This window comes from Ursus americanus, chromosome 3 (genome assembly GCF_024610735.1).
Source record: "Ursus americanus isolate L20-20 chromosome 3, mUrsAme1.1.p, whole genome shotgun sequence".
Lineage (NCBI taxonomy): Eukaryota > Metazoa > Chordata > Mammalia > Carnivora > Ursidae > Ursus > Ursus americanus.
This window is the reverse complement of record NC_142129.1, coordinates 97557348-97584684: the sequence shown is the minus strand read 5'-3', so window position 1 is coordinate 97584684 and position 27337 is coordinate 97557348. Positions and strand designations below refer to the sequence as shown.

At 49.0% G+C, this 27337-nt stretch overlaps 1 protein-coding gene across 12 annotated transcripts in view; it reads right to left on the bottom strand.

Annotated features, from left to right (window-relative positions):
• IKZF1 (IKAROS family zinc finger 1) overlaps positions 1–24972 on the bottom strand; it is a 95835-nt gene extending 70863 nt beyond the window's left edge. For 3 of the 12 annotated variants that reach the window (XM_045788510.2, XM_045788511.2, XM_045788512.2), the window contains exons 1-3: positions 23973–24294; positions 10165–10218; positions 2232–2351 (exon numbers count right to left, since the gene is read on the bottom strand). In XM_045788510.2, the coding sequence (XP_045644466.1) occupies positions 2232–2351; positions 10165–10204 (160 nt within the window). In that variant the 5' untranslated portion in view covers positions 10205–10218; positions 23973–24294. Of the gene's footprint in view, positions 1–2231; positions 2352–10164; positions 10219–20038; positions 20207–23607; positions 23760–23972; positions 24295–24931 lie in introns of those variants that run through there. The other 9 variants (XM_045788506.2, XM_045788509.2, XM_045788508.2 and 6 more) reach the window with 6 other exon arrangements.
• Positions 24973–27337: the final 2365 nt, after the last annotated feature.

Below are 27337 nucleotides of genomic sequence, written 5' to 3'. Positions count from 1 at the left end.
ACAAACTCAGTGAAGAGGTTTTTCAGGTGTTTTAAAATTTACAAGTCTGGAATTCATTTGTCACAAACTTCACCCTACAAGGAGAAGTGGAATTCAAATCCTGTTGCCCCCAGCGAGGGAGCACTGGGCAGGAGGCCGCAGGGAGTCACGGACCAGCCCCCGGCTCCATGCCACATCTGCCCTGGGCGCACTGGCACCTAGAGCTCAAGCCTCAGCCAGAAGACCCAGCCTGGGAAGCAGTTAGGAGCGCCCGCCAGGGACCTGGTGACCTTGTCCCAGCAGAAACTTCCAGCCCCTGGCAGCTGACAAGGGGGTGTATCTAGAATACTGTGAAGGCATCTGTAGGGAGTACGTATTGACCTCTACCAAGTGCACTGCATGCTGTCCTCTGCTCTCCAGGAATCAGGCGACTTTCAGTTCTCTAAAGGATACTCATCACGACCAGGGCTCACGGGCTGCAGGGCAGCTCCGGGGATTTCAGGGAGCGCTCCCTGGTTTCCCCCACAATGACCCCAAAATCCTAATGCTGATGTCTGGGCTTCCCGGTCACTTGACTGCTTAGTGGCTACATACTCATGTGATTTCTTCTGAGCAGCCCCCCACCCCGCCACTGTGTCCCAGGTGGGTCATGAGCCCATGCCTGCTGCAGTCCAATGCAGGGAACAGTACCCACCTCACTGGGTGTTCAAGGACTGACGAAGGAGACAAAGCAGGGTCGCCCCAACATTAGCCATTCATGTGCCACCTTTGCAAACCTTTATCATATATGTGCACCCTCACTGGCTTAATATTTTTACTGAAATCTGACTTTTTGCTTTATGTAAACGTGTCTTGAAAGGAAATGTTATAGTATCACGGTATACGATATAGCAGTATCACTTGCGACAAACACACGACAATCTTAAAAATAAATGCATTGATGACAAGGAAGTATGCTCTCCTGTGTCCCAACTCTGGGAACCCCTGAAATGATGTGTGTAGGGCAGAGCGGAAAATCCAGAAATGCTTCTCTTCCCACCCACTCTCCTACATCCAGTAGCCATGCTCTAATAGGGGAAAATAAGTCATAAATATACTTTTTTTCTTGGTTCATCTACATCCAATGGCTTTAGCCACTATCCTTGTCTATTGGTACAATTCACTGCATAGCTATTTTTTTAAGAACCCTTATACCCAAAGTCTCACTGGTTTCTAAGACCCAGGAAAACACACAAAATGCATTTCTTAGTTAGTACATCAGGATGTCCTATAGAGAGATAGCTGTGATGGTTTTTAGAACCCTGAGAACTCACCCACGTCACTCTCCTTGGTTGTGGGGGCTCACGCAGCTGCCCCACATGGGATCTATCCCACCTCATGTCTACCTATGCTCCCTTCATGATATTCTTTTGTGCACACAGGTGGCTCTCAATATCAGGGTTTTTTTTTTTACTTTAAAAAAAGAAAGAGAAAATAGGTATTCTAAGGAATTGCTGACTCATTAACTCATGAGAACATGGTATAAAGGTGTGAAAACTAGTCTTTGAGTTAGAAATCGAGTCTCACATTGACTCTTATGTGACCTTGGTTATTTCGCCGAACTTCTTGGGGACTCCATAATAAAGAGCGTAGACCAGGTTTTGCAAACATGACCTGTGCCGTGTACATTAACTCTGGGAGGGACTGCAGAAACTTACATACCTACCTTTTTATGGAAAAGGTGTGCGAGAAAAGGCATTTTTGACATTTAACCATTTCTATCTCTTGAATTTCGTATTTGGAGTTATATTTGGCATTTAAGAAGCACAGCTGAGTGGGACAACATAAAATGGACAGACCTGGCTTCTTCTAAAACTAAGTTCTAAAACTAACTGGCCCTATTACCATAACACATAAAATGTATAATTTTCACTACCTATAATCCATAAAATCAGATGTTCCTGCAGCACCCAGAGGACAGGAGACGGGCTAGGGACATGCACCCACAGTGGGGAGCTCTTCCCCTCTGCCATGTGGCCCCCATGTGGGGGTGTCACAGCCTCGGTGACTTGTGTCTACCCTCCTGCGCACACCAGAACCCCATCCTGCAGATCTTTACCCAGTATCTTCTTAACATGGCAGTTGAGGGGAAACAGCAGGTACAATGATCCCACCGCCCAACCACTGACTTTGGAAGGATATGAAGGGACCAGGTGTTATGGGAGCAGAGCGTGCGACAGCCCGCCAACGGGACACCCGGATGGCCGACTCACCCACTCCTCTCTCAGTCTTGGAGCTCTGCTGTCCGCCAGACGTGGTGGAAAGGTCTTCGGGGACCGGCATGGGCTCGTCCCCGTCATCTGGAGTGTCGCTCACAGGAGGGCTTTCCTTCCCTGAGGAGACAAGGAGCAACTTGAGTTTCTGTGGCTGTGGTGGCCACCAAGGATGATGATCAGTACAGCCTGGCCACCAGGGAGGCTGCACACATACGTGTATATTTATGTGTTCTGGATAATACGCGGTGATTTATTTTATCAAAATGAATGGTGGTCGTCAGACATTCTCATGGTCACTTTTCCACACCAGTGACCAAACCCCCACAACGTTATGACATCTCTGTAATACCCCCCCCCTTCCATGGCTACACCAGGATTCATTTAAATCCTTTCTCTATTTTTGATTTTACAGTATTTCCAATCTCTTTCCCTATTAAACAACACCGTGGCAAACACCCTAGTACCGAGCCTTTGTACGTGTTCTTAGTACGTGTTCCTGAAGTGTCATGAGTGGGTCAAAAGGCATCTACATTTTTAAAAAAGATTTTATTTATTTATTTGTCAGAGAGAGAGCAAGCACAAGCAGGGGGAGCGGCAGGTAGAGGGAGAAGCAGGCTCCCTGCTGAACAAAGAGCCTGAGATGGGACTTGATCCCAGAACCCTGGGATCATGAGCTGAGCCAAAGGCAGACCTTAACCAACTGAGCCACCCAGGAGTCCCAGGCACCTACGTTTATAAGGCTCGCCACGCATTATCCCACATTCTTTCCTGCAAGGTGGCTCCAATTTACTCTCCTGCAAATGGGCTTTGTTCCACCTTCAGATTAATTTGTTTTTAAGGTCACCTGCCTGGTCGTCTTGCTCAGAGCTATACATTCTGGGTCTGCTCACTGCCTTTTAAAGAACCAAGGAATATTCTGCCAGCAGCGTAGTTGATCCAACCTGGCCGAGAAAGCAAGCTTGCAAAGAGCAGGAACAGGGAACCCGAGGCTTCCTGGGGCCATGATTCCCTCTGTGGAATTCTTTTTTTTTTTTTTTTTAAAGATTTTATCTATTTATTTGACATAGAGACAGCCAGCGAGAGGGAACACAAGCAGGGGGAGTGGGAGAGGAAGAAGCAGACTCCTAGCCGAGGAGCCTGATGTGGGACTTGATCCCAGAATGCCGGGATCACGCCCTGAGCCAAAGGCAGACGCTTAAGGACTGCGCCACCGAGGCGCCCCCCCCTCCCGTGGAATTCTTATCTTTGGAACACAAAAATAGAATCCACACAACTACAAAGTGTCTTATCCTTCACAAGGGGAGATTTAACAAATGAAACAGGGTTTTCCAGGATGGCTGTATCTATTGTGACTGCATCAGAATTACGTGTAACCAGAGGCTCCAGCCATGGGGAACCCACCCTTCCCGCCCCCCCCCCCCCGGCTCCCAGAAATCCAGCACTGGAAAGCCATGACTGGCCGAAAACACGCTTTTTTCCTTTGAAACTGAAAACACCTGTATCTCCCAACCTAGACATCACTTAAAATTAGGTTAGGAGACACAAACCACATGCAAGAAACAGATGGTAAGTCCCGAAGCGGATGCAAAATAACCCATCAGAGCCACTCTAGGAGACCGGTGGAGATGCCGGCCCTAAAGGAGGTTAACAGAGAAGTGGAAGGCAGGGTCACGCACTTGCTGGCTAGGCTGTCAACCTGGCTTCCCGGGCGGAGGACATCCCCACACAGACGAGCCCAGACTTTTGCAAGGACGGTGTTGAAGGACCTAGAAAACACGGCCAGGAAGATAGAAGTGTGCTTGCCTGTTTGAATAACCATCTGGAAGAGCAACACCAACACATCAGGGGATTGGCAAGATGAGCGCAAGCATCCCCGGCAGAGGACTCGACCTCGCGGCATAGCTGAGCGGGCACCGTGCAGGTAGCACCAAGGAGATGTTTTGGGGAAAGTGGTGCATTCTCCAGGAAGGAGACATCCCAGTGCATACCCCAGCTTAGCTGCGATCACCACAACTGGTGGGTTTTCAGAAAGAGCGTTATTGGGTATATTTGGACAGCCAATGCAAGACGTCTTGTTAAAGGTGGGGCGGGATTAGAAGAATTTTCCAAGAAAAAACAAAAACCCAGAGAGGAACTGAATGAAAGGGCTCGTGTGACAGGAAAGCCTCATCCATGTGCATTAGGTCAGTGTTATTTCCGGGGCTCTAAATAGTAATGGGTAACAGTGGCTAAAATCCTCCATGTTCTCATACACTGATTCCACAAATGTGGAAAAGTTAAACGGGAGAATGTAAGAGGTATATGGGCCAGCTGATAACTGGGTTGTCCTTACCACTGCCCACGGCAATGGTTTTCAAACTTAGTGGACTTCAGGGAGGTGGTCAGAGGAATCTTCTTTTTTTGGGGAGTGGGGAGACCAACCTTACACAGAACTTCAATACATAAAACCAGGCTTTTGTGTCAAGTGGGGATGTTGCAAGGCGGGGGGGGGGGGGGAGACTGGAGACCCAGGCCACCCACCTTTCTCAAGGACCTCCTGAGGAACCCCGCTCCTCCAGGACACACAGCGGAGACCCCTGGATGAGCCAAGTGACCCAAAGACTAAAGGTGCATAGAGCGCAGTGATGTGCACATGTGTCTTTGTGATCAACCAGCTGTCACGATTATGAGGTGGGCGTGGGAGGCTGAGGGACTAAGCTTTATGAGCATATTTTATCTTCCCTGTGACACTTCCCTTTGGAATACTCCATGATGCTCTTGGGTAAAGAACCAGGATTTATCCAATGAAGGAACATGGTCTCTGCTCGACTGAGCTAAATCATGCCCAAGTAACTCTTGATTATTCTTTTGGTGATTTAACTGCCCTGTGTGTTAGGGAATAAGACCAACCACACGTTGTTGAGGATGCTGATGTCACAGATGTGCCTGCTAAGGGTTCTGTGGGTCTGGTTGGACACCAGCTCTCCAGCACCCATCAGTTTGCGCCTCAGTCCTCCCACTGCTTCCTGCATGACGAAGAAAGAGGAACGAAGAAAGCTGTAGAGATGATGATTCCAAGATGCATGGGTCAGACTGATCAATGAGAGCTCCCTATGTGGGAGAAACACACGGGAAGAAGGGAGAGTAAACAGTCGTCCCTGACGTATACAGTGGTGTCCAGTAAGGTCAGATCTGGGGGAGAGCAGAGTGAGATAGAGTCACCTTCCCTCCAAGGGCTCTGCTGTCACACAGCCTCGGCTCACCTTCACTTGGTGAGAAATTTTAAGAGGTGGCTTGATTTGCCTAAAAGCCCCCAAAGTTTAGGTGGCTCTGAGACATGACTCACTCCCATGAGCCCTTGTGCCCTGTGTCCCCTGGATTCTCTCAGTGTGGAGAGATTTCTACTATGAATATGTACCACTTTGTGAAAACCTTCTTGTCAAGCGAAGATTGTGTGTTGATTTTAAACAAATTCGCCCTGTGAACCTTTGAAAATGCAAAACCATGGAAAGATCATAAAAGATACAAAAGTAAGATTATTAGATCAAGTCAACACATTCCTAACATTAACACACGGTTGACCTGGGATATGCTTCAGACAGAAACATGGAGGATGGTTTCCTCAACAGAGAAATGAGGCTAAAAACGGTGATTTTGGTCTAACTCACAGGGCTTCTGTGAAGATAAAATAATAATGTGTGTGAATGCTTACATGCTGAAGAAACTTATGGGGCCAATTTCTAAACGGCAGCAAACCACAAAAGCATGAGATCTGCATAGCACCAAGTGCCTGCATTTCCCCCAAGTTCATGTACAAAGACAGACAACACGTGAAGCTGTAGACAGCAAGAGATCAAGTACTTCTCATGGAATAATTCAGTAAGCGCAATGTAATTTCACTTAGAAAAATGAAAGAAACTTCTTAGCAATTTATCTTTAATCTTACTACTTGCCTTTGCTTCAAATAAAGCATTACCTGTGAGAAGTGTTTGGGGCAAATTAGATGAGAAAATTGTATAATGAGCTTATCAAAAGCAAGCAGGTTAATTTCTCAAGTAGATTATAACTCATCCAACAAAGTTCTGTGATTCCCCATCTCCCAAGTGCATGAGTGTTTTTTATATGCTATTACCCAGGGGAACATAATTCCTCAGGGTAAAGAAAAAGTCAGAGTACAGACTCTCAACTCTAGAAGAGTGGAAAAGCTTGCACCCCAGCGCCATGTCTGGCTCCCTGTGAGACTTCAGGTCCGTTCCTGAAATTTCCCGCACCTCAGCTCCCTGCAAATTGAAAATGGTCCCTGAATGTTCTTCACTGGGTGCTTGTAAAGTTGAAAAGAGACAACACTTAGGTCAGCGTTTGGTAAATGCAAGCATTCAATCATTATGATTTCCTAGGGTGAACATTGCCATTCCTATTTCAGTAGAGATGAGCCTCATTTACCTAACTGACTATGTTTCTCTACAGAGCGTACTTCTTGTTTCTATGTTCCAACACACATTACAAATACCATTGAGAACACATCCAATACTGCTTTTGGGTCACAGGAGCCAGGCGATCCTTAAATACCAACTGCCTCGTATCCCTCCTTGTGCAGATGACACTACAGCAGTCCGTCCAGGAGGCGGGAAACCTGTCTCAGACCCCATAGGTGGGGACAACAATGGGAGACAGATACCGGCCTCACAATCCCCCATAGGCTGTCTCTTCCCTTAGAAACCAAAACAAAAAATAATGCACAGGCATAAAAATATTTTGGAAAGACTGACAAAGAAGACAGACACATACACACACAAATACACACACACACACACACACACACACAACTTTACCCAAAGAATGAATGAGATATGCCCTAAAGGAAAAAACCCAGAAAGAAAGAATGAGGTGATTTGAAAAAAAAAAAAAAAAGTCAGGTATTAAGTATTTCTTTCTTTTTCAAGTGAATATTTCACAGATACTGATGGAACTGTTGATGCCGGAGCATTTTTGAACCCAGGAAAGTGGCAACTTCCTGGTTCAACTTAGAAAGTTTATTGTTTTCTTTCCTGTGGGCAGAACATGACAGTGAAGAATTTTCTGGGGAAAGAGGGGGATTGAGTAACATATTCCTCCACAGATCAAGAATGTCAACTCCTGTTTGACCAAATGCATGTCCTTATTGGTTTTTTTTTTTTAAGATTTTATTTATTTATTTATTTATTTGAGAGAGAGAGCACGCGCAGGAGCGGAGGGGGGGAGGCAGAGGGAGAGGGAGAAGCAGAATTCGATCTCAGCACCCTGGGATCATGACCTGAGCCCAAGGCAGATGCTTAACCCACTGAGCCCCCCAGGCGCCCCTGTACATCTTTATTCTATAACTGTCACTACCCTCAATTTCAGAAATGGAAATGACAAAGTGATGTGATTACATTTCAGTTGGAGAAGTAGCAGGAAGTAGAAGAATCCTTCAAATCTTTAGGAAAAATGGCAGGACCCTTTAGATGCTGTGCTGGCTGTTTAGAACGCTTCAAGTTACATGGACCAAGAGCGTTATTAGTGTTTTGGAAGTAGCATTTCTTTTGCTAAGTGCACACAAAGTAAATTTCAGACCAAGTCTTGAATCTTCTCGACCACAGAAGGGTTTCCTTTTTCAGGCAGTCTTGGGCCACGGGCCTCCCTTCATTCTTCCTCCCCCCAACCCCCACTTTCAAAAGCCAGTTTCTAGGAAAATTAAGTGTTTAGCATAATGTTAAAGGCAAGAAAACTATGAGGAGAAAAGGAGGCTTTTGTTAGGGGGGTTAACAAGATAGGAGGTGGGAATACAGACTCCCTCATAGGAAACACTCTGAAGATGCTGGCCTGGGGTGGGGGCTTTCAGCTCTGGCTCTGGGACACTGGGACACAAGAGGACAGATGGACAGATACTTCTCCCAAGGGTCACCTCAGAAGCTCCCCAAGAGACAGTGGGAACAATGAAAGGGTTTCTGGGCCTTTAGAAATTGTTAACATCCTGTGTTTTTGACATGCTAATCCCCTCTGACCAAGGCCTGAAACCCAGGGTGGGACCCACCAACCCAGGGAGGGGCACATACCTCTTCCTCCCTCCTCCCCCCTGCAGGCCTGTCCCCCAAAGCCACCAGACACCCCCCCCCCGCCCCACCAGGCCAGTGAGAGGCTTCAAAGAGACAATCTTTTTTTTTTTCACTGAAATAGTATTTTGTTGTTGTTGTACCTTCAGGTATTAAGGAGGGCAGGTACTGCGTGGAGCCCTGGGTGTTATACGCAAACAATGAATCATGGAACACTACATCAAAGACTACCGTGTGGTGATTAACACAAAGTGATTTTTAAAAATCAATCAATTAATTAATTAAAAAAAAAGAAACCCCCAAACCAAAAGCAAAACCTATACCCAAAGCAAAAAAAGAAAAAGAAAGAAAGAAAGAAAGAAAGAAAGAAAGAAAGAAAGAAAGAAAGAAAGAAAGAAAGAAATCAAAGAATGTGTTCAAGGGAAACTAATGTGAATAGAACTTAAGGATAGTATGATACTAGGTGTAAAGTAAAAGGCCCCCCTCTTCCACAGCCCGTCCCTCCGTCCTGTCACCAAGCTCCTGAGGGGAAGTCCAGCTTAGTAAATCTCTCTCCAGAACCTTCTTCAGCATGCATGCGTGTAGGAAGTGTGTGTGTGTGTGTGTGTGTGTGTGAGAGATGCGTGTTTATTTTACAGAGCAGATCACACGTTGTGTACTGTCCCAGACACGCCTGCACTTTGGCGTATGTCGTGGACGTGTTCACACCACCCTCGTTCGGAGAGCAGGATGTCCAAGTGTGTACAAATGCCCCGGTTTTTGGACATTCGTGTCAATGCTTTGGTGAGCACCTGCTTGAACACTCTGTGCACTTGTGGGTGCAGTTCTAGGGTCAACTCCTTCTTTGTGGCCCAGAGAGTTCAAGTCCACACTTGCCGAATGACCAGACTAGCTGGCCCAGTGGAGGTGGGAGACGTCTGGGACTGTGGCGAGAATTTGAATCTCCTCTTCTCGCACGCTCGCCACTGAGCAAGCAGCCACCAAGCAGGGCAACAGCCACATGTGTGGCCCTGGTCTGTCATGAGGTCTGACTTAGAACTTGGGAACAGATGGGGGCAGGTCAGCCAGGCCCAGATGACAAGGCCAGGCCATTCTCCCACAGATGCCCACCCGGGATTGGCCATGAGCCTAGGAGGCTCTAAAAGGTAAAATAATGAAAACCCACAGCCCACAAGGCTGCCCCTGCAGCAGACAGCTCTGGGTACGGGGCCAGACAGAAGTGGGGCTTCCTACGCCTAGGAACACAGAAGCCATGCAGGCTTTGCTGGACAGGCTGGTGGGTCACCCCACTCAGCACTGCCTAGTGGGACAGTCTATGACCCACCCTTAGGGCTCATGTCACATCACTCACTGCTCTACTGCCTGGGTCTCCATGATGACAAGAGCTGCGTCCAATACGGCTTGAAAAAAATGTATATGGGAGGGGAACAATGCTGTTTCCAAGCTTACCAGATATTCTGACTTGTGCCTCAAAACTATGCTTTTCAATTTCTTTCTCCCGCTCTCCCTCCCTCTCTCTTCCTCCCTCTGTCTCCCTCTTAAACACCACCACTGGCACCTGTTTGGGGTCCAGAGCAGATCCATCAGTCATTTCCTCCCCTGCAAGAGTATCAACATATATTGGACCTTTTCCAGGGTGCTCTCAGATTTCCCTTGGAGCAAAACTTATTTTATGCTTAGAGACTTTTCTGTTCAGGTTCTCAACTTGGGATGAGCTCTAAGAGTTGCCATAAAACACTGACACGAATTCCATCCTGGCCCCCCCTTTTGCTGGACAGCCTGTCTTCCTCCCTTGGGAACACAGTGAGCACCTTGGCTCCCAGCACCCAAGGAGGGGTCCTCACAGGCCCCCCCATACAGGTACCCCACAAAGGTCTCACCTGAAACTCGGGACATGTCTTGACCCTCATCAGCGTCCATTGTCCTCAGGTTATCTGAGAAAGAGAGGAAGGGATTTTAGTTTAAAGCAAATTACTAATAAGATATGAGAGAGAGAGAGAGAGACGTTCTATGCATTTAACAACAAGGTTATCTACCAAGAATAATGCATTTTCCTCCTCACATACTTGCTGGAGTATCAGACTGGCACAGACCTTGATCCTTTTAAAAAGAGCATTACAAAGATTTATAAAAATATCATTACAAGCCCAGGAGGACCAAATTTGTTATTTATTGTTAATTTCCTACTGCATAATAACCCAAAATGCAAACTGACTGCAACAAAATTAAGCAGAAAATTAAATGGCCCTGGGTCATTGTAGGCACAGAATTCATTCTCTTGGCTGATCCATAGTTATGTTCTTTCTAATTTACTGAGCATGCATCGATGAACCTTGAGTCAGCTTGGTGACACGCGTACAATCAGCAATCAAAAAACGAAGCAATTTGCTGAAGAATGTCTCATTTACCCAGGCAGGGCTGCATATGTGAGCAGCTCTCGCACTCCCTCCATCAATAATGAATACACCTCCAGCCTGGCAGATGGGCAACGCGGGTGCTTCCGTCTTTGTCCCCCACTCTTTCAGGGACCCTGCCTCAGATGTCGCCCGCACGCTCACACAGGGAGAAGGGAAGCTCACGAAGGCAGCAAAGCGAGGCCGGGAGAGCACCCCAACTTTCCTGTTTGCTGACACACGGCTTGGCTCCTCAGATTGGTTTAAAAACAGAAAACCAACTGGGAAGAGCCATCCTTGGTGGTAACAGCAAATGTCCTGTCCTGTGGGACCAGCCGCCACATGCACCGTGCAGAGGCTGGTGCCAGTGGGGCACAGGGGTCCTGGCCTGGCCTCGGAGTCCATGGGTGCCCTAGAGGATGGCCTTTGGGAACCCTATGGACAGGGAAATCTGTGGCCAGCAGCAGGTGACCTCAAGAAAATCTTCTCGTTTATGCTCTACTGGACAACCTGCAGGACAGACCCTTCTCTAAGCAACAAACTGAGTCCATCTGTTGAATCTCACTCAGGTCACCTCTGTTTTGTGGTGGGGGAGGGGTGCCTCTGTCTCTTTGGTTCAGGTGTGTGGATCTGAGCTGTGAGGCCAGTTTGCAGCAGACCCGGCCACGGGTGGGGGTCAGGGGACCGAACGATGCAGGCAGGGACAAGCACATGCGTATATATGATAGCCTTTATGGTGCCTGGGGAATCCACATCTTCAATTTCTGTAGTATCCGTACTAGTCACAAAGACGACACGAATGACTATCACTTTTCTGGATGGGGAGGGGTTTTCATCCATTTCCGAAAGCCACTGAACGGGTCTGAAGTGTGACCTGAATTTTCCAGGCTGCTGTGTGGCACAGGGGTACGGCCGCTGACCACAGAAGGGAAAAAGGCCCATGGCCCTGCATGCGTGTCTGCCCCGAGACTGAGGGTCCACAAGCCATTTGAAGCTGAACAAACCAGCCCCGGGAGCCAGCTTGAACCTGGCCTTGTGCCCAATGTCTCATAGACCTCTATGTAAAAAAGGCAAAAAAAATCTATGACTCTTCTGAAACTGTCCAAAGAATTATAAAGAGACAGGATGGACTCCAATGAGAAAAATCTTTTTATCTTTGGGCGGCACGAATGTGAGGTTTACTGCTCACTGAAGGCGGGTATAGTGTTTTATTGTGGTATCACAGACCTGTCTTGAAACGTCCCTGTGTTGAGTGGCGAGACGCACGGCAGAACTCGAATCTCGTTGTGACAAATCCTGGGCTAACACAGAATTTGTAGAATGTTGATTTGGACTCTTCTCATCATGCAAGTGATACTTATTTTACACATTTTTTTTTTACAAGGGCAAGAAAATGCCCATAACTTCCACACACATAGAGCTTTTTACACAAACAAGACACTAAACGTATTCCAAATGGCCTCTTGTAAAATGTTTTTTCATTTGATCCACGCCGTGTCTTTATCTTTTGCAAATCTATGTCAACGTCCTCATTTCAGTGGCTACACACTTCTCAGCTGCAGGACTGATTTATCTGGTACCCTAGTGTAGGTCCAAGCTATTTCCAAGTAGAGGACAGACTGTCTGCTAAGGCCCCACAGATGGCTCCCCATCTTGGCTCTAAGGGAGAAGGTGTCCTCCCTCGAGGCATGGTGGGGACCCTCTGAGTTTGAGGTCAGGAGCACAATCCATTCCCACCAGGTTGCCCCTCACGCATCCGTCAATTCAGGCGGGAGATGTGACAAGTGCCACAAAGCAGAACACCGATGGCCCAAGGCCCAGACCAGGCTCTGCTAGGCGGGAAAGCCCTTGCTCTAGGCGGCCACCTGGCTTATGTGTCCTGTGTGTCCCTCACTGGAAGCAGCCCCCCTCAGCAGCCGCCTATGCACTCGGGACAGTGGGTGTGCTGGGGCCGCACCAAGCAGAGGACTGTGAACTGGTGTCAACACACCTTTCCCACTTTCACTAAAGGTCCACACCCACCTGGCCATCCCTACCACGTGGAACTCCACTGGGTAATCAGCACCACTGAGATTTTCAAACACAATCCCAACCAACCCTACTGCGCATGGATGTGTGGCCATGATGAGAGGGTCCCCTTGCTTGGGCTAATGGTTGGTTGTCACCACTGCTCTGAACTTCTTGATAACTTAGGGGCAGGGCCCACATTTCCAGGCTGCGCTGGGCCCTGTGAATGCTGTGGCTGGTCCTGCCGGCCATCAAGCAGAGGGCACGGGACATGACAAGCTCCCTCAAACTTCCCCACCTCCAAATTTGCATCTCTCGGGATGGAACAGTCGTGACTTTTTTGTAAAAAGTGATAGCTTTTAGGCAAAGACCAAATGAATAATTTGACAATGGGAAACTGACTGAGGGAGAGGAAATTCCATACCCTCCAAGACTCGAAGTTACACAGGGGCAGCTGTGGGGGCTTTGGGAAGGGGCAGCAGGACGCCACCCGATCCCGGCTACCATGTGCATGACCCAGGCTCTGTGCTTATTTTCAGGCAGTGCTTCCTGAGCCCTCCTCTCCCACGTGGAAGCTGTGTCCAGTGCAAGTAGAAAACGGCATGTGGGCTGGATATTGTCTCCACACTCAAGGAGTTTATGATCAGAAAGATGAGTTCATCACACAAGTGGATTCATAACCTGTTTTCGGGAACCGGCCCCTAAACAAAACCAAGACCACAGGCTTGTAAAGGGAGATGCCAGAGGCAAGGAGTATTTCATGGGAGTGAACTGCGGTTTTCTCCCCTGCACAGGAAACCCAAACAACTGAAGGCCAGAGCTCCACCGATCCACACGGCAGAAAACACAACATCACCAAACACCTGTCACCTGCGCAGTTCCTTCAGCCCTGAAAGCTCTTATTGTTTCTCCGGAGCAAGTTGTTCTGAATCTCGCACACGGGGAAACAGATGCAGAGATAAGGGAAGGACAACGTGACAGTGGCTGTCGCTGGCCGTCCCTCTGGGGAGCACATCCTGCTGTCACAGCCACTGCCCACCCTCATCTCCCACTCTGGAGCGGGCATGGAGTTGAACATCTCTTCCTGTCTTTCCTTCTGTCTCCTCCATCTCTCGTCCCTCCCTCTCTGTGTCTCCGTCTCTGTGTCTGTCTGGTTCTTCTGCTCCAACAGGACTTACCTGGGGTCAGCTCAATGAGGTTGGCATATCAGTGACTCCAGAAAGTGGGGGGGGGGGGGGGACACAGAGGATCGAGCAAAAGAAGTGAGAGACAGGAGCAAAGCTGGCCCTGAGCACCTGTGCTTCTCCAGCGGCCCCACCAGGGAAATGGGTCTTACTGCCAGTGCTGCCCCCATGGAGGAGCTTCCCTCGGGGACAGGGAGACTCTGGAAACACCCCCCAACCCTGTCCTTCTTTCCTTCTTCCACACCCATGAGGGACTGGGACCTGGCTATCTCCTGGGAAGAAGCACCCACTGCCCCAGGCAGTCGTGGCTCCTGACAAGGGCTGGGCAAGTCTCCAGGAGTGTCCTCACTTGTACCTGAGAGAAAGCAGGTGGCCCCAAGAATAGCCCTGAGAGCCAAAGGGAGCCCCAAGTGTCACTGGCAGGTGCACAGGGCTGGCTGCAGTCCTTGGCCCCTATGCACGAGCCCCCTCTCTGCCCTAAGAAGAACACCTCTCTTCACAGCACTTGCTAGCTAGGAAATAGTAAAACTCTCCCATACTTCTGAAAAGGTGAGTCTGAATTAACAAAGTCAAAATGAAAAGCCAGACTCCCGTCAAGAACCACAACTTGATTCCTTTTGGAGAAGCCCGCCGTTATGGTCATCCCAGCACCGCCAAGTGCACAGTGGGCCAAACCGGCTGTGAGGACCGCCGGCAGCCACTCAGAATGAGCCACTCGCTGGGAGCACCCAGCCCCTCCACAAGCTTTACGGATCCTCAGTTCTCTGCGGTTTAAACAATGCACACGAACTAAAAAAGAAAAAAAGAAAGAAAGAAAGAAAGGAAGGAAGAAAGAAAGAAAATTCCATGTTTGTACAGCAGGATGCTAGTAATAATGCTGTCCTGTCTGTTTGAAAGTTGCTAACAGAGTAAATCTTTAAAGCACTCATCACACACATGTTTTTGTGACTCTGTGTGGTGACAGCTGTTACCGAGACTCATCGTGGGGATCTCTTTGCAACATACGAAATCCTGAATCATCGTGCTGTATACCTGACACTACTATAATGTTACATATCGATTAGGCTTCAATCCAAACAAATACATAAATACCTAAAAACAATGCCTTTCCTCTCCCCTGAGACACATGGGTCATGTTCTGCCCAGGGCTATCTCATTTCTTAAGTGCTTTAAGTGTGCCAGAAAAAGATGGTGAAGGAATGGCTACTGGTCTTAGCCGGCTTTATTTAAGCAATGACTATGGCATTTAACAGGCAAACTGCAAAGAACCACAAGACCGTCTACGTCGTCCACTTTGCTCACTGTTTTATGTGAGAACCTGGTACAGCATCTAATATTCAAGACTCATTTGCTAAATGTGTATCTTTAATCTTCACGATTAAGCCATATGATTATGATCATTGTACATAATCTGTATATTATTTCCATTCGATGGATGAGAAAGACGGAGGCTAACCATACAGCAGGCCGCCCAAGGGTGCACGTCTAGACAACAACGGAGTGAGATTGAACCCACAACCGCTCGAGGAAGATGCGTCCTTCACTCTACCACTCCCGCCTGTGTGAACCTCACAGCCCAGCACCGTGGTGCCAAATTTTAAATGGACGACGGACAAGGAGTGGATGTTACCTGTATCCTAACAGAAAAGGAGTGTGCCCTTTGTAATACTCTACAGGTAAGGCAACTTTCATCACAAGACTTCTCCAATAAAGTTAAAGTCTCCTTATTTGATAAGATGTATGCTTTTGATTTTTTCCCTCCCCGATGAGTGAGGGTGCACTCGTGTTCCATTTCAGGGTTATTTCCTTATACACTCAATGATGCTTGTTTTGAAGGGGGCAGGCACGTGGGGAAAACACGGGCCAAGCCTATAATCTATTTAAAATACCTTAGGTCACAGACCTCTTTAATGAAACCCATTATTCCTGCCCAGAGAGAGCTTTTTCATTTTCAGATTGGTAGATTTTATTTTTGCAAATCTATCATATCGCTGTGAATTACACTTTATCTTAAAAAAAGAAATGTTCCAAGAGAAAGCTAAGGCAATCTGCCAGGTCTTTGTGTCTGGTGAGGGGGACCTTATAGATTTTCCTAACAACTTGACAAAACAGGTCCGGAGAACATAGAAACTTCTGGGCTCTCTTATTTCATTTCTGATTCTTTTCATTTTTCAAAAATTAGCTGCCAATCTACACATTTTCATGATTATTCCACAGAGTATTGCTGGCGCAAATAACAATGAAAAACAAGATTTCAACAGGACAGCAGGGAATCCAATTTGGCTTTCAGACTGCTCCCCCTCCCCCATATTTAACTGAGCTACAGAAAACGCCTCCAGTGGTTTGTTCTACTGTGAACCTGCTTTTTTGAGGGCAAATTAGCTCAGATGTGCAATGCTGTCCTCACATTTTTTTTTCCCCTAGGGGCAGGAACTGATATGCAAAAGAGGAAGGGCCCGGGGAACTGAGGAAGACTTTCAAAATGCAGCTTAAAAACTGTGCTGCTTGAAAACAGTCTCAGCAGAGAGACATTGAATAGAGAAGGGAAAGAACACAAGAATATTGCTAAATGGCATCAGGGAGCCACCTGTCTCGAAGTGGGGTATAAAAAAAGATGGGAGATATTGTATTCGACATTTTTTTTTTTTAAACAGAGAAAGCAGAGTTAGAGACATTTACCACCAGCACAGGTCCAGAGCAGGGTTTCCAGGGGCCCGGGAAGGTCCTGGCACTACGCACTTCAGTGCAGGGAAGAGACTTCTCAGGAAAGACCGCTCTGCCCCTAGACCACAGGCTCTCAGACTACCAGTAAATACTGTATATGCAGCAACCATAGCAGAGACATACATACTCAAAAATTTACATATGCTTTTATAGGACTTTTCCTGATTTTGACTGTCATCATGGGCCACTTCCTAAGTAGCTTCCTCAAATATAAATCGCTTTTTACACTTCACTTCATCACTTCAGTCAAAAAAATCTAAGTTTAGAATCATTTCCTTCTACTCTCTTCCCGGTTTTAGAAGACCTTCATGCATGGCCAGCAACCGTGCAACAAAAATGAGACTTACATCTTGAAAAAATATATATAAAAACTGCCCCCCAAATAATGATTGACATGGATATTCCCAAAAGTGCTTATGTTTTGTCATTTATTATTATAACTCGAGGAGACAGAGGAGCCCAGGCACAACTTCGTGTTCCTATTTTTTTTTCAAAGTTTTGTTTTTACTTTTTTTAAAAAAAATGGATAAATACAAAGTTACAATATTCGCTAAATGTTTTACTCAGCAAGGCAATGTGCTGACCTCACAAAGAATACAGTATCTTATCTTGCTTTCTTAGCAGTGACTTAATTTAACATATTGGCAGATCCTTTCATGCGTCCATGTGAAAGCTCAAAATTAAAATTGAACGTGCAAATCCACTTGTATTGTATATCCATAACATTCCAAAAAAATCCTCTTGTAATACTGGGCCTTCTATAAGGCCATTGGGCTGTTTTTTCTTTGTTTGTTTGTTTCTTTGTTTTTTTATTTTGTTTTTAATGTAGGGCTTGCGTGAGTTTCCTTGGCAAAAGATTTAATTTATTTAGACCACAAGAAGTAAAATTATCTAAGTCTTGACAGGGATGTCCAGTTGTTCACAAATCCATACCAATATGTTTATTTCCAATACCTGAAAAGTTATGGCTGATTCACACGCCAAGAACACTCTCCTAGGTACTATAACCTTTTTTCCATTTTAGATAAGTCTCTGTTTTCTGGTTGGTAGTGAGACAAGATCTACAGACATAGATACACACACACAGAAAATGTGTTCCAGAGCAAACATGTCCCAGGATTCATCATTACCCAGATATCTACCTCTTATTCCTTGCAGTGGAAAAGGCTGTGTGGGGTGGGGGGAGGGGGACACGTGTAAGAGGGGAGGTTTCGTCTTGGCTCCAGAAAGGGGGCTGCAGACACCCTGATGACAGGCTCCCCCCACACGAAGGCCACATGGTTTCCGGGCCAACGGGAAATTCTCCCTGCAAGACGTGCATTCTGAGCTCCCAGTTCTTTTGGCAATACCCCCAGATCCTCAACTAAAATCACTTGAAATAAGATAACCTCATGAAAATTATTAAAAATCCTATTTCACAGTTTTAAACTATGTTCACAGAACACAAAGAATCCCGGCCCGAGCTCTTAGTAGCTTTAGAACTCTGGAATTCACCTTGTTCACCCAACCTCAAATGGTCCCACTGAAGTCAAATCAAGCTGTTTCAAGAAGAGTACGAGGGAGAAGAAATGCGTTCAGTAAGTGACCTGGTAAGAATGATTCCTCTGGCAACACACCAAACAATCATAGAAAAGGATTCCACTTGGTAGTCTCTGCTGGCTCTTTAAGCTGGAGGAAATTAGCAAGAATAGTTCTCGCTTTCCACTGTATTTTGTGCTATAACCCCAACCTGGAGAGCTCCTGAAGACAAAAATGGCCAACACCACAGAACAAACAACAAGGTCCATATGGATGCGAGATCCTAGTGGGTATGGACAACCCCCCCCCCCCAGCATTGCTTGAAGCCCATTCTCTAATCTACAACCTTTAGCCTACAAGGTCCTCATGCAGACCCAGCAGGGAGGAGGGGGGCCGGGGGAGTCATCAGTACAACTTCACAGAAGCTTACAACTTCCTCATTTGCAGGGCCAAAAAAAATCGGCGTGTCTTCATGTGTAACCTGGCAGAAAAATGCTCTTGTCCGTCAGACAGCAAAAGAGAGGAAAACTCATTTTAGACAGTACCATCCAATTTTCCTGCAGCCCTTAAATGAGCCTAAATTATTTATTTTCAGTGCTTCGCTTTAACTACTTTGCTGTGGCTGTGCGGCAAGTTTCATTTCTTTCACAAGAGCCTGGTCTGCTCTAGACGGAGCTGGAAATTCTTTAAATTCAGGGAAACACATACAGCTCCAGGCAGAAGCAGGAAAACACGTGCAGAAAAGCACTAGAAATTTCCAAACCATTTTTAAATGGTAATTAATGGCCTTATCTCTAACAACCTCAGATAATTAGCAGTGTGATTTTGGTTTAATGAGGTGGGATACACAATGTATCAATATGTTTTCACTGTGGATCTCTTTGAAGATCATTTTAATTTTCCACCCTCCACAAAACTCGCCACAAAGGAGGAGGAAAAGGTCACTTTTTCAGGCTGGGAAGTGGGGCTCGCACCAGGGGGTCGCTGGCACTCTCTCTCTGTCTGCATTAAAAGCATGGGAGGACGTTTCAGAGTGTCTCAGAAGCAAGCTCATAAAAGATCAATTCCTCATTTTTGTTTCTCCTAAAGATTCTAAAGTAAACATTTTCCCCCTGGGGGCCAAGGAGGTGTCTTATGTGCGATTTCTTGTGCTCCAGGCTGAGCAGGGAAACTCAGATTCCACAAGAAAAATTCACCCCAAACGGACAAATCAATATTCCTGGTGGAACTCTTAGCTTCAGAAAAGGAAACGCTTTAGAGGGCTGCTATCAGTGTGATCTCCAAAATGGAGCCTGAAACTCTGTGTCAGGGTGCAGAAGAGCACTTAAAAATACTTTATGCTGTTTTTTCTCAGTTGTTTCCATAGACTACTGTACCACCCCCCCCCCAAAGAAAGGAGGAAGAGGGAGAGAGAGGGAGGGAGAAGGAAGGGCAGGGAAGGAGGATGGAGGAAGGATACTGGGTGCCTCCTTCCCATCCCACTGCCCCCCCCCCCACGACCCCTCAGCTGGGAAGCTCTGCCCAGTGTCCAGGACTGCTAACTTTTGGCGCGAAAATGGCAGGAAGAGAGTCAGATTTCCTTCAGCAGTGAGCTGATTGCTGGAGAAAAATGAATCATTGCACACTTGAGTGAGAAAATATGAAGAAGGCACTTTTCCACTAATTAGGCCCCATTTTAGGCAATTTGTTAACTGGTGGCCCCGCGCCACCAGCCATCAGGAGGTGGAGCACGGGACAACCGGAAAGTAGCATGTGCAAATGGTGCATAATGATGCTCTCCATCACCCCAGACAGGCGGCAGAGGGGTGCCGGGGAGGGGTGCCGGGGAGGGGTGCCAGGCAGGGGCCGGGCCAGGCCACCAGGAAAGGACGCCACTCAGGCTGTCCCCTGTCTATGCAAGCGCGGCAGAGAAAGCGCGTGGCACTCACCAGTCAACCCGTGCCTCCCAGAGACCGAGGGGGTGCTGCCTTCCCACACCAATCCCGCCTTTGGAAGACGGGGGTCTTTGGACCCCGTGCTGCGCGTGGAGTCCCCTCCACTCAGCCACCTGGGAGGGACCCTGCTGCCCTGGGCGGCAGGCCGGTAGGCCGTCTCCTCTGCCACCGTCTTCACACTCCACTGGGGCGGGGAGAAAGGTGGAACCATTTGCCAAATATGCAAAAAAGGAGGGAAGATAGTTTTCTTTCAGGAAAACATGGGCAGGAAGGGAGCCCGTGCTTCCTGTACTGACCAAAATGGGTTCAGAGATTATTCGGACGTCTGATTTGACAGGCTTGTGGTGGAGGCTGGCGCTCTTTTAGTCAACAGGAATCGCGAGTTCCCCAAAGGCCGACGTGGCCATGGGAGAAGGGAAACAAGGCCAGGCCGGCGGCGGGGAAGGCGGCGGGCCCCACGCCTGTGACGTTGGGCTTTCACCACTTTTAACAGTTCATGGCCGGGCGGGTCACAGAAGGCACCTGTGGGTCCCACCTGTTGATCACAGTCAACTCGGAGAAGGACACAAAGCCAACGGAAGCGAGGAGGCTGCGGCCTGCAGGGGGGCCTCAGCTGGCGCCCCGCGGGCCCTTCTCTGGAGTGACCCCCAGCCCCCCCCAACACACACACGCACGGAAGCGGGAAGGGCCCTGCCCCCTCCCCACGCAGGAACTGTGCTCAGGAAGCCTGTTTCAGGCTGCACGTCTTGTCACGTCGTCCAAGAGATATTTGTCAGGAGAGCATCACACGTTTAAAAACGGCGTCAAACAGAAGCCATTACAGGAACGGTGCAGAAGGTGGAGGGATGGGAGCGTGCATGCCAGGAGCCGCAAAGGGAGACTCTGGGTGTGAAGCCGTTGCTTAAACTGCAAAAAACACAGCAACACCTTGGGTCTCCAAGAAGAAACCGGTGTGAGGGCCCAGAGGGCACCACGGGGAAACCAGTCATGTTGCTGCCACTAAGTCTGGTCTGGGGGTCGCACCAGCCCCATTCCTATTTCCCTCCCCATCAGAGCTTTAAACGTGTGTGTGGGTGTTTCACACTGATACTCGGAACACAACCTCCCTAACACCTAGATCACACACGCACCTGTGTCTGCTGGGAGCAAAACCATGATCCGTCTCAAGGTGTAAACAAGATCCATGGTTCTCCTTTTGTAAGCCTGAGAGGATGGGTCACTTGTCGCTTTTACATCTCTTGCTCTCACCCATGACATGGAACGACTGCACACAGCCCTGCCTGAGGGCTCCAAAAAGATGAACATACAGACCCCGGGGAGGGAGAAACCTTCGTGGTCAGGGCGAGAGAAGCAGGAGTCCCAGTCCCTGAAAAGGCCTGTCAGGCTGACGAATCACAAGCGTTGCCAGAAAACCTAAAAAGGACTTGGTCTGCTCTCTGTGAGCTGGATCGCCTGAATGAATCTCCAACAGAATTAGGCAACGAAAACCAATACTTATTTCATAGTGAAATTATTTCATAATTACAAAGATTGGAGGAGGAGAGAAAACACCACAGGAATGCTACGAAATGGTGCCATCCTTGACTGAGTCTGGGCTAACAGCATTAGGCAGACACCCAACGTACTCACATCATTTACGTCTACACTCAACAGTATAAATAGGAAAATCCATCCTGCTTTAGTGAAAGGTACAAACCAACCAAACACACAGAACCTAAAAGGAGGGGCTTCATTACTCAGGTCAGGTCTGTGCGATGGGAAGACTCTTTCTCACCCTGCCCCCACGCCTCTCTCTCTCTGTGCCCTGTGCCTGCTGTGTGTGCACACGCTCACAGAATTTCTCCATTTTCTATATCTATTGATGCACACATAATCTTGAAGTATACACAGAACACTTGCAGGGGTGGGGGCGGGAGAGTTTCGTCATGGCACGCAGTAGACAGTACGCACATACATGGTGTTGCTTCAAATTTGCAAAGTTTGACATTTATGTTGACAATATGCTGCCATATGACCCAAATATGAAACACACCAATTCAAATCAAGAGAAAAAAATCCCGCCAAAAGAACCATCATCCATCCTCAAACGCTTAAGTCTCTAGCCAAGTGACGAAGGATCAGTGGCCGCCAGCACCGTGGGGCTTCAGACCTCTTGGCCAGGAAATTCACTAGGATCTTAATTTTTCAACAAAGGAAATGGTGCCCAGGACAGCGACAGTATATCCTCTCTCAGGAGACCACGGACCAAGTTCTCAAAAGAATACACAAGCACACTTTATTTTACAGACGCGCAAGAATGTAGCACGAGCACCGTTTTAATTACAGACCCACGAGCTCAGCCTGTGAGACCGAACTGATGGGCTACACTTGCTACCATGCTTCCAAGTTCAGGAGATGTGTAATGTTTCAAGATGCAGCTCTTCAATTAAAACACCCGCAAATTACACAAACAAGCAAGCATGCTGGAGTTTCCAGAGCTCCTGCCTTCAACTATCACCATGAAACAAAAGGAGAAGAAAGCATGACCATTTAACTCAATAATCTATTCAGTCCTCAGCTCTGGTGGACTCAGAGACCGGGAAGCACATTTTTTTGCCACGTAAAAAAAAAGGTATAAACACCTATGTTCCTGGAAAGTTTTGAAATCGGATACATTCTATCAAACCAGAAGTATATAGGGGTTTAAAATGTGACATCAGTATTTATACCTGGGCATACACGTTATTTAAACACGTTGGAAGCAGGTAATCCTCCTGTCACAGATATCTGGCACTGTTTAAATTTTTTGCCACATACCAAATAACCTGATTTGCCACTGAAACAATTCTAACATTTAATAAAAAAAAATACTTAAATTGGTACTTTTAAAATTTCACGTAACAGATGGGTCCAATGAGGCTCATCAAACATCTTCAAACAAAGAAACAAATTCACGAGGCTCCCACCATTTCCTGCAGTTTTCTTTCTCCTCTCAACTCAGAACAAAGTGAACCAATTCTTGCAACCATTTCAATTTCTATGAAAGTTTAAATATTGTCCAGATTAAATATTTTCAACCTCCATACATTTTTCTCCATTAACAGACGTTGATTTGGCTAGCAAGTAGGTATTCCTTCAACAGCAGTTTGTGTCTCCAAGTTTAAAACAAGGTACCTGGGAGCTGAGAAGCATGGCAGGGTGGGAAATGAGCAGTAGGCAAGCTTGCCTTGAATTTGCTCTGGGCCCGCTGCATTTGAAAGCTGTGCTGCTCAGATCTCTACATGCCATACTTTCTGCCTCCAAATTAGAAGAAAAAACAATCTTATCTCCCCCCCCCCCCACCCCACCCCCGATTCCTTAGGAATCACCGGAGGATCCTTGAGGATTAAAAAAAAAAAAAATACATTGCAAATCCAGTCGCAAGTAACCTGATGCCTTATTACCAGGGAGTTTCGAAACCCGATAGCCAAAATTGCGTCAGCAGAAGTCCTACTAACTTTTCAAACCGGGATAATTCTTCATTTTGCAGGAAGCAAGTTCAGACACGATCTAATTATTTTACAGTATAAGCAAAATGCTCTCACCTCGGAAATAAGAAAAGAAAGCTCTTTACGAATGACTTTATAAAACCTGACTTCCGTGATCTAGAGGTATATATCGGTTTAAATATAACTGGAGCTAGAACGTCCTCCTCATGGTGACAGCAGGGCGGCTCACAAGCGTCCCACCGCCGCTGGCCCTGCGCCTGCGGTCACAGCACAAGTTGGCGGAGGCTCTGACAAAAGTCGCGCTCTCACTGTCCCCAGAAAGAGGCGGACCTGAGCGAAACCCGGGGTTACAAATCTCACTGCCTTGTCTTCTCATTCTCTCTCTCTCTCTCTCTTTCTCTCATTTTAACCCACCAGATACTCGGAGTTTTCCTATTGAAATTCAATTTGAAAACACTCACGTGGATTTGTGCGTCGCACTTTGGGGGCCAAGACTGATCCTCGGGCGCGAAGAGCAACCTCGGGGCCGGGGCTCCCTCTGCCCTGCCGGGCTCGGCCGGGCCGGCCGCCTCGCCACCTCCAATGTCCCGCCCGGGCTCGGCTGCGCTCCGAGGGGACCCAGGGACTGTCGCCGCAGTCGCCGCCCCGGGCGCGGGCCGCGCATGCACTTGTTAGAATGCCCTGCTAACTTGGCCGCCGAGCTCTTCCCAGCTTTCTTTCACAATGACTTCCTGAAGTTGCTCACTCGCATTGTTCCCCATTTCTCCGCCACCCTCCCCACCCCCCGCCGGCTCCGACCCGGCTGTCGCGCTCGCGGCCGGCCGCCTTGCCTCGAGCGCACAGCGCCGCCCACGGGCCGCGCACCTGGGCCCCTCCGCGCCGCGCCCCGCGGGCCAGCGCCTCGCCACCTGCGGCCGCCCAGATTGGCGGCGGCCCGAGCGCGCGCCCGCCGCCCGCGCTCCGCAAACTTTGGGGAGGTGCACACCTCCGAGGGCCGCGGCTCAACCGGCCCGCAGCCGGCTCGACCGGCCCGCAGCCGCCCCGCCTCGCCCCGCGCTCACGGCCCTGCCCTCGCCCGGCTCGCGCTCCGGAACACGGAGCAGGACCCGAGCGCGGCACGGCGCGGCGCGGCGCGGCGCGGGTAGCGCGGTACTCGGAGCGAGGCGCTCAGCCAGGCTCGGAGGGGGATTCGGAGCAGGGCGCAAAGACCGGCGCGGAGCGGGACAGGGATCCCGGCGCGGAGCAGGGCACAGAGCTGGGCGCAGAGCGGAGCGCGCCGCCCCCGCCCCGCCGCGGGGTAGCCGGTTCCCGCGGAGCCGTCCGACCGCAACTCCGGGACCGCGCGCGCAAACTTTGCCAGGGCGCGAGGCTGGCTCGCGGCCCCTAGGGCCGCCGGGGCGGCGGCGGGCGCGGGCCGTACCTGCTGGCGCCGCCGCCGGCTGCAGCCCGCTCGCCCGCGCCGGGCCCGCTCCGCGCGCCGCCGCCACCCCCGCGCGCAGCGCGCCCGGGCCCTCCCCTCGCCGCCGCGCTTCCTCATTCCAGAGCCGCATCGCGCCGCTGCCCCGCGAGGCAGGTGGCAGCCGGCTCACTGCGCCCCGGACCCGGTGGCTGGATCAGCCGCGGCGCCCCGGGGCCCGCGCTTAACCCTTGGGGGCCCGGCGCGGGCTGCGCGTGCGGGGCAGCTGGAGGCGGGGGCCGCGCTGCCGGGGCCGCTCGCCCCGCCGCGGGGACCTTCGGGACGCTGGACATCGTGAAGCACTTTTCCCAGGGTCTGGGGGCGTCCACTGCCCGCCCAGCTCCACTTCCCTCGAACTGGGGCCACTGGGCTCCCAGGTTCTGGCTGCGACCCCGGGTGATGAGTGCCCACCCGAGGGGGTGGGAAAAGTTGATCCTCCGCAAGTGAGGGGAAGGTGCAATTCATTTTCCCAGACAACCAATGGAATACCTCTCGTCTCTCTTCCCTCCCACCTGCTCAGGCAGCAGTTAGGATCGCGCCTTCCATCTGGCCTGTGCGCACACGCAAGTGTGAAGGGACGGCTGCGGGAGGAGGTGACACCAAAGGCAATCCTGCAGCCTGGCTCCGCGGCTCTTGGCACCTCAGACCCCTCCCTCCCTGAGCCCCGAAGCGCGCGTGTAAGGCGCCGTGTGGGTCTCCCTTGAAAGAGGAATGCAGCTCAGAGCACCTCTTCACAAGGCAAGGAGCCCATCATTCTGATGAGCCAGGCCCCACCCGAGCAGGAGCCGGGCGAGAGTGTTCGATATGAGCAGAAAAGAGAGAATTGTGAATTCAGTAGATTTACCCTGATCCCCCTTGGGCGTTTATGGGAGGGACAGAGGTGAATGAGCCGCAGGCCCTGCCCTTCAAGACTTGTTCAGGCTTTCCAGGTAGAGACAGGTAACAGGTAACCTGTGGAAAATGTCATTTCGGGCCCCTTGAGTGTGGCAAGGAATGGCGGCCACCCGCCAAGGCTGTGGCCTGCCTGAGGAGGCTGCTGGTGGCAGCGCCCAGGCATTCTTGTGGATCGGCTTTACCTGGTGCCGCCCTGGGAGAAGTCTCTTCTACCTTCCTGGAACCACAGACAGCATCCAGACAAATTCTTCCTGGACCACTTATGCAAGACCTGCTACTCCGTTTGTGCTGAGAGACGTTTTGATGTTCTGAGCCCTGAGCCCATTGACTCCCCCTGTTTGGAGCCCAGAGGAAGAGGAACTAGTGAAAGGTTCATTGTTTTAATCTGTAGTCCACCACTTGTCTGTATGACCTCAGGCAAGTTACTAAACCTCTCCAAGCCTCATTCTCCTTATCTGCAAAAGAAGCCAATGCTACTTCATTCACCTGAAAAGTCCTTGTCAGGACTAAATGAGGCAATAAACACAAGGTTCAAGGCCCTGGGGGCCAAAAATATTGTAGTGGAGGGGTTATGGGATACCTCTGGTTCTTGGGTACACACCACACACATAGCCCCCAGATGTGTCTCTTTAAATGTGTGCCATGGTCCCTGGGAGTGGGAATCAAGGACTCAGACATAGTCTTCAGGCCAAGGCATTTCTTCCTGAGGCAGAGGAATATGAGGTAAAGGACCCAGATAGTTTAAGCTGTGTGGTCCTGACCAAGTTCCTACACCTCTCTGAGACTCAACTTCCCCATCTATAGATTGGTGGTAATAATGGAAGCTACCTCATGGGGTTGTTTGCAGACGGTGTATTTTACATATGAAAGCTCTTGCCATCTGCCCAGCATGAGGAGGACTCTGTGAGTGGTAACTAGTGTTTAGTGTTTATTATGAACCCTGCTAACTACCAGTGTCCTGTTGAGATGGGGAGCAAACAGAAAAACCAGGCTTCATGGGCCACTCCCCCCAGGCCCCCAAATAGGTGGAGCAGAAGGAGCTCAGGCTCTAACCTGGAGTCTGTAGGTGGACACCATGGCCCCAGAGAGGATGCTTAAGTCAACAATAAAAGCACATTGCAGGGGAAAATCTATCAGGAGAAACAGAAACATGTGATACTTTTTTAAAAAAAATGATAGGAGTAAAGTCATTTTCTTTCTTTAGAATATAGACATACTAATATTACAGTGTTTAATGAAGGATGGCCTCGTTTATTCAGACAATAACTGCCAAATTATCAGTTTTTCTTCTTTTGCGATGTTATCAAAATCACGAAGAGCCCCTATAGAATGAATCACAGACACTTATTCAGAGCTTATTGTAATAAGGGAAGGAGCTATTGGCACTTTTATACTGGCAGAGACTAGAAAAGATTTTAAAGGAGAGTGAGTTTTATAGAGTAAAAGGATGGTGGAGGTGATAGGACACGATCCATA